This window comes from Lathyrus oleraceus, chromosome 7 (assembly GCF_024323335.1).
Source record: "Lathyrus oleraceus cultivar Zhongwan6 chromosome 7, CAAS_Psat_ZW6_1.0, whole genome shotgun sequence".
Classification (NCBI taxonomy): Eukaryota; Viridiplantae; Streptophyta; class Magnoliopsida; order Fabales; family Fabaceae; genus Lathyrus; species Lathyrus oleraceus.
Window position 1 is genome coordinate 255261638 of NC_066585.1, and position 6263 is coordinate 255267900.

The 6263-nt window shown below is 43.5% G+C and overlaps 1 protein-coding gene across 1 annotated transcript; it reads right to left on the reverse strand.

Annotated features, from left to right (window-relative positions):
* Positions 1-1718: 1718 nt before the first annotated feature.
* On the reverse strand, positions 1719-2414 carry LOC127103283 (uncharacterized). Its single transcript, XM_051040554.1, has one exon. The coding sequence runs from the start codon at positions 2412-2414 to the stop codon at positions 1719-1721; it is 696 nt and encodes a 231-aa protein (XP_050896511.1).
* Between the last annotated feature and the right edge of the window lie 3849 nt (positions 2415-6263).

Below are 6263 nucleotides of genomic sequence, written 5' to 3' on the forward strand. Positions count from 1 at the left end.
TAGAACAAACACGTTTGATAGAATAAACTGAATTTTATTGATATAGAATCTGTACATATGTTGAGTACAAGGATGCAGACGCCCTTAATGAGGACGTTGCAAAAATTGAAAAAATAATTGAAATGGCAATGGGAAATACTTTTGTGTGATTTTCTCCATTGATTACAAAATTGGCCTTAGTCTACCATATAATCTGAATCCCAAGACCTTGCTTCGGTTGACGGTGATTGGATCGGTCCTTGACCCTCTGGTATCCAGCTTGTAGTGTGTAGACTCAAGGATCATAGTCAATGCCTTTATCCCTAACTTTTGCCTGGATCTTTCAATTCTTTTTGTCCACCGGGATGCTCCTTCTTGCCTAAGCCTCCCTTTCGAGTTTTCGGCTTAGCGAGCTTCACATATATTCCCTAACTTTTGCATGGACAAATCATTTTTTGGTCCATCGGGATAGCCATTTTTGCCTTGGTTCACCTTGCGGGGGTTGATCTAGCGGGTTTTCATCATTTCTTTTTAGGCATAATATTTTTTGACTATGTTTGCATTCACTGGCGAAGGCAAATCTTGCCCATCCATTGTTGTGAGGATTAGAGACCCACCTGAGAAGGCCTTTTTGACTACGAAAGGTCCCTCATAGTTGGGAGTCCATTTGCCTCGCGGGTCTGAGTGAATAGCAGAATACCTCTTGAGCACGAGTTCTCCTACGTTGTATGCACGAGGAAGAACCTTCTTATCAAAAGCTTGCTTGAGACGTCTTTGGTATAACTGACCATGATAAACGGAAGTCAAACGCTTCTCTTCAACTAGATTCAGTTGGTCATACCGAGATTGAACCCATTCGACTTCATCAAGATCTACTTCCATGATGACCCTGAGTGAAGGAATCTCAACTTCGATCGGTAGGATGGCCTCCATCCCATAAACCAGAGAGTATGGAGTTTCCCCAGTGGATGTGCGGACTGAGGTTCTGTAACCATGCAAAGCGAAAGGTAACATCTCGTGCGAGTCCTTGTATGTCTTGACCATCTTCTGGACGATTCTCTTGATATTTTTGTTAGCTGCTTCTACGGCGCCATTCATCTTGGGCCGATATGGTGAAGAGTTGTGGTGCTCTATCTTAAATTATTTGCATAACTCCCTCATCATAGTGTTGTTGAGGTTACTGGCGTTGTCAGTGATGATCTTGCTAGGTATCCCATAGCGGAAGATTATCTCTTTCTTGATGAAACGGGTAACCACTTGTCGAGTGACATTAACATATGAAGCAACCTCGACCCATTTCGTGAAGTAATCAATAGCGACTAGGATGAATCGATGTCCATTGGAAGCTTTGGGCTTTATAATCCCAATCATATCGATGCCCCACATGGAAAAGGGCCATGGAGAAGTTAGACATTCAACGAAGTTGGTGGCACAAATATTTTATCACCATATATCTGGCACTTATGGCATCTTTTCACAAAGTTGTAGCAATCAACCTCCATTGTCGTCCAATAATAACCATCCCGGAGAATCTTCTTGACCATAGCAGGACCCTTCGCATGTACACCCTCGCATCCCTCGTGTATAGAGTTTATGATTGTACTAGCTTCGTGTCTATCCACGCATCTGAGCAGTACGAAATCATAATTCCTCTTTTATAGTACATCGTGGTTTAGGAAGAACTTGGAAGAGAGTCTTCTTAGAGCTTTCTTATCAGTAATGGATATACCCTCGGGATATTACTGTTTTTCCAGAAAAATCTTTATGTCGTAGAACCAAGGCTTATCGTCACGATCGGCCTCAATTGCTAGACAATGTGCTGGTTCATCTAAGTGGTTGATCTGGATGGATGGTGCTTCATTCTTCCATTTGAGTTTGAACATAGATGTCAGCGTGGCTAGAGCGTCTGCTAACTGGTTTTGTTCCCTAGAAATATGGTGAAAAGAGATTTCATCAAAATAGGGTATCAGTTTTCTGATGTGCTCTTTATAGGGTATCAACTTGCTATCCCGAGTTTCCCAATCGCCTTTCACCTGACTAATTACCAGAGTTGAATCACTGAATACCTTGAGGATTTTGATTCTCAAGTCGATTGCCGCCTCTAGACCGTAGATACATGCTTCATATTCTGCCATGTTGTTGGTGTAGTCAAAACACAATCTAGCAGTAAAGGGAATGTGGAAACTAGTTGGAGAAGGGATAACAACACATATACCATGACCTCGGGCATTGGAAGCACCGTCGAACACGAGCGTCCATCTCGATCCTAGTTCGGGGCCTTCTTCAGGGCTTACCTCGAAGCCTGGCATAGTAAAATCTCTGATAAACATGATGTCCTCATCTGGAAAGTCAAACCTCAACAGTTTATAACCTTCGACAGGCAGGTGAGCGAGATAGTCAGACAAAACACTCCCTTTTATTGCTTTTTGAGTCATGTACTGTATATAATACTCGGTTAGCAGCATTTGCCACCGGGCAATTCTACTAGTAACAACAGGCTTTTCAAATATGTACTTTATCGGATCCATCTGGATATCAATAAAGTAGTGTGGCAGATCATATATTGTCTCAGGCGTCGAGCAGCCCAAGTCAAAGCACAACAAGTCTTCTCCAAAAGCGAGTATCGGATCTCACATTCAGTGAATTTCTTGCTGAGATAGTAGATAGCATGTTCTTTCTTTCCTGTGTCGTCGTGTTGACCCAAAATGCAACCCATGGATTCATCAAGCACTGTGAGATACATAATAAGCGGCCTACCAGGAACCGGCGGTACCAGGATTGGTGGTTCTTGCAAGTACTTTTTTATTTTATCAAATGCTCCTTGGCAATCGTTGTTCCACACAATCGATTGGTTCTTTCTCAACAATTTGAATATCGGTTCGCAGGTAGCAGTCAGGTGAGATATGAATCTGGAGATGTAATTTAGTCGCCCAAGGAAGCCTCTGACTTCTTTTTCTGTTCGGGGAGCTGGAATATCTTGAATGGCTCGAACTTTGTCGGGATCAACCTCGATACACTTCTGACTGACTATGAAACCTAAAAGTTTACCTGGTCGGACCCCAAAAGTACATTTAGCCGGATTCAGACGTAGTTTAAACTTTCGGAGCCTGACAAACAACTTTCTCAGATTTACGAAGTGATCTTCCTCAGTTCTAGATTTGGCAATCATGTCGTCCATATAAACCTCAATCTCTTCATGAATCATGTCGTGAAAGAGTGTTACCATGGCGCGCTGATATGTTGCCCCTGCATTCTTCAAGCCGAATGGCATGACTTTGTAGCAGTAAGTTCCCCAAGGCGTGATAAAAGTTGTCTTCTCCATATCGTCTAGTGACATCTTTATCTGATTGTACCCGGAGAACCCATCCATGAAAGAAAAGACAGAGAATTGAGTTGTGTTGTCGACCAAAACTCAATATGAGTCAAAGGGAAGTCATCTTTTGGGCTGGCTCTATTGAGGTCTCGATAGTCTACACACATTCTGACTTTACCATCCTTCTTTGGAACTGGAACGATATTAGCAACCCACTGCGGATACTCAGAAATGTCTAAGAAGCCATCATCTAGCTACTTTTTAACCTCTTCCTTGATCTTGAGTGCCATATCGGGTCTGGTCCTTCTGAGCTTCTGCTTTACTGGAGGACATTCGGGCTTGAGCGGTAGGTGATGTTCAACAGTGTTGGTGTCTAACCCTAGCATATCTTGATACGACCAAGCGAAGACGTCAACATATTCACGTAACAATTCTACCAACTCGGAGTGTACATGCTTGGCAAGAGATGCCCCAACTTTTACCTCTTTTTTGTCAGTTTCAGAACCCAAGTTAATGACATCCACTGGTTCTTTTGATGGCTGAATCTCTTTCTCTTCGTGCTCAAGGAGTCGTGCTAGTTCAGCTGGTAATTCGCAACCTTCCTCACTGTAGTCTTCAGCTTGGTTGATTGGAAGTCCATATTCATAGTTGATTTTAGCCATGTCATAATCAATGGTTTTATTTGCTCTGCATATGATGAGCTTATTTTAGTATGCTTCTTTTTTTGAGAAAAAAGTGGAAAAAAGGAAAAAAAAACTTTTGCCATTTCGTTGTTTTTAGTGAAAACGGAAAATAACTGAAAGAAAAGGGAACACAAGTTTCGCATGCAAAAAAGTACTTTTTATTTATTCACATAATACTTTTAAACATGGGGGCCCTTACAAGCTATCCTCTCGTCTCGGGCGAGGACGAGGGATGGAGAAAACAAAATGCATTACGTTTTTTCCGAGTACACCATAGGGATCACGGTGGTCGTCCAGTTAGGAAGCTTGAATCCTGGAGGACATCTGCGGACGAGGCTGGGTGCCCCTGGCTTGTTACCACTGGACTCTCCAATGACCGCCACGGTATGCTCACTTTGATAGCCGGCGCTGCTGAACTTGACCGGGTTGAATTGCTTTTTCTTCGGACTCACCTTGCGGGTTGTCGGGTGATAACCGATACCAAATCTGTCGCGCTTTTCTGCCACATTGACAACCTTACCCCAACCGGGAAGCGGGCCTTTCTCCAATGTCTGCTTGGCACTCTTCACTGAGGATAGGATGGTAGCGGATGATTGATTGTTGTTGGCGGAGGCGGAACTGACATCTTCAAATTCTAGACAGTGGAGCGGAACCTCGACGATCCCCTCATCTGTTTCAACATATCTAAAGGAGGAGAGTTCACTGACCAACAAATCTTCTTCCCCACGCAAAATTACCAGTTTGTCATCTATCAAGTACTTCAACTTCTGGTGCAAAGTAGAAGTGACTGCCCCAGCGGCATGAATCCATGGTCTACCCAATAGACAACTGTAGGCTAGGTTGATGTCCATGACTTGGAATGTGATATCGAACTGGCGTGGTCCAACATAGATAGGCAAATCGAACTCCCCAATTACCTGCCTTCGGGAACCGTCGAAAGCTATAACGATCAAAGCACTGGTCCTCATTTCAGGCCCCTTGAATTGTAACTAGCTTAATGTGGACTTTGGTAGTACATTAAGCGAGGATCCAGTATCAACAAGGACTCAGGATAAGAGAGAGTTAGTACATGTGACCGAAATATGTAGTGCTTTGTTGTGGGCCTTTCCCTCAGGAGGTAACTCTGCTTCATTAAATCCCAAATACCTACTGGCAGTGATGTTGGCAACCACGTCGTCAAATTGATCAACCGTGATATCTTGCATCACGTGAGCGGTATTTAGAACTTTTAGCAATGCTTTACGGTGAGCCTCAGAACTCAACAGCAAAGACAAAATTGATATTTTGGAGGGTGTTTGGTTCAACTGTTCAATAATCTTGAAGTCACTCTTCTTGATCAGTTTGAGGAATTCCTGACTTTCCTCAAAGGTGATACTCTTCTTGTGATCATGAGACTGTTCTTTTTCAACCATCGGCCCTTTACCCTTGGATGCTTCGGCCTCAGCAGCTTTATTGTTGTTAATAACCTTCGTCAACACTGGAGCAATCGTCATGGTCGGAGTGGCGGGTACAATTGCCCCTGCCTGCGGAGTCGGCGTAGGAGTTGCCTTCTCTTTAGGCGAGACAACTGTGGGTGCTAGAGACACCCTAGGAGTGTATTTAGGAGCGAATACACGACCGCTTCGAGTCATGCCTCCCACTCCAGCGATGTTGACGATTTCCGTATCAGGAATGCATATTTCTTTCCCTCCCAAATACGCTGTGGTTTCATAATTCCAAGGCACTGCCGTAGTATTCTGATACAGAAACGGAGTTGGAACACGAAAATGAATCGGCTGAATCCTCTGGGGAGGAGCTTCAACCTTCTTCTTCCTATATACAATTGTTATTGGTTCAATCACGGCCACTTATTCTGCTACTTGAGATTTGGAGAACTGTATTAACCCTTGGTCCATTAGTGCATGCACGCACCCTTTCAACTGCTCGCAAATATCTGGATCAAACTCGTATATTGTGCAATCATTATGCACCTCTTCTAAAAACCCAAACTGTTCAAGCTTCTGTAATACAACTGACATTTGAGTCTTCGCCTCTTCGACTTTCAGTATGACTTCGGTATTTGCCTCTTCAATCACGGCGTTGATTGACGCGCCACTATAATTTGGCAATGGATTTGTCTTTACATTCGGTTTTTCTTCGGAGAAGGTCAGGATGTTCTTGTTGATTAAGTCTTGAATTTTGTATTTAAGTGCCCAACAATTTTCTGTAGAGTGCCCTATGAATCCGGCATGATACGCGGACGAAGCATTAGGATCGTGGTTGACGTGGAATGGAAGAGTGACCGCGGG

Coding starts and splice junctions, on each gene's coding strand:
- LOC127103283 (XM_051040554.1), bottom strand. CDS start 2,414: ATGACTCAAAAAGCAATAAAAGGGAGTGTTTTGTCTGACTATCTCGCT.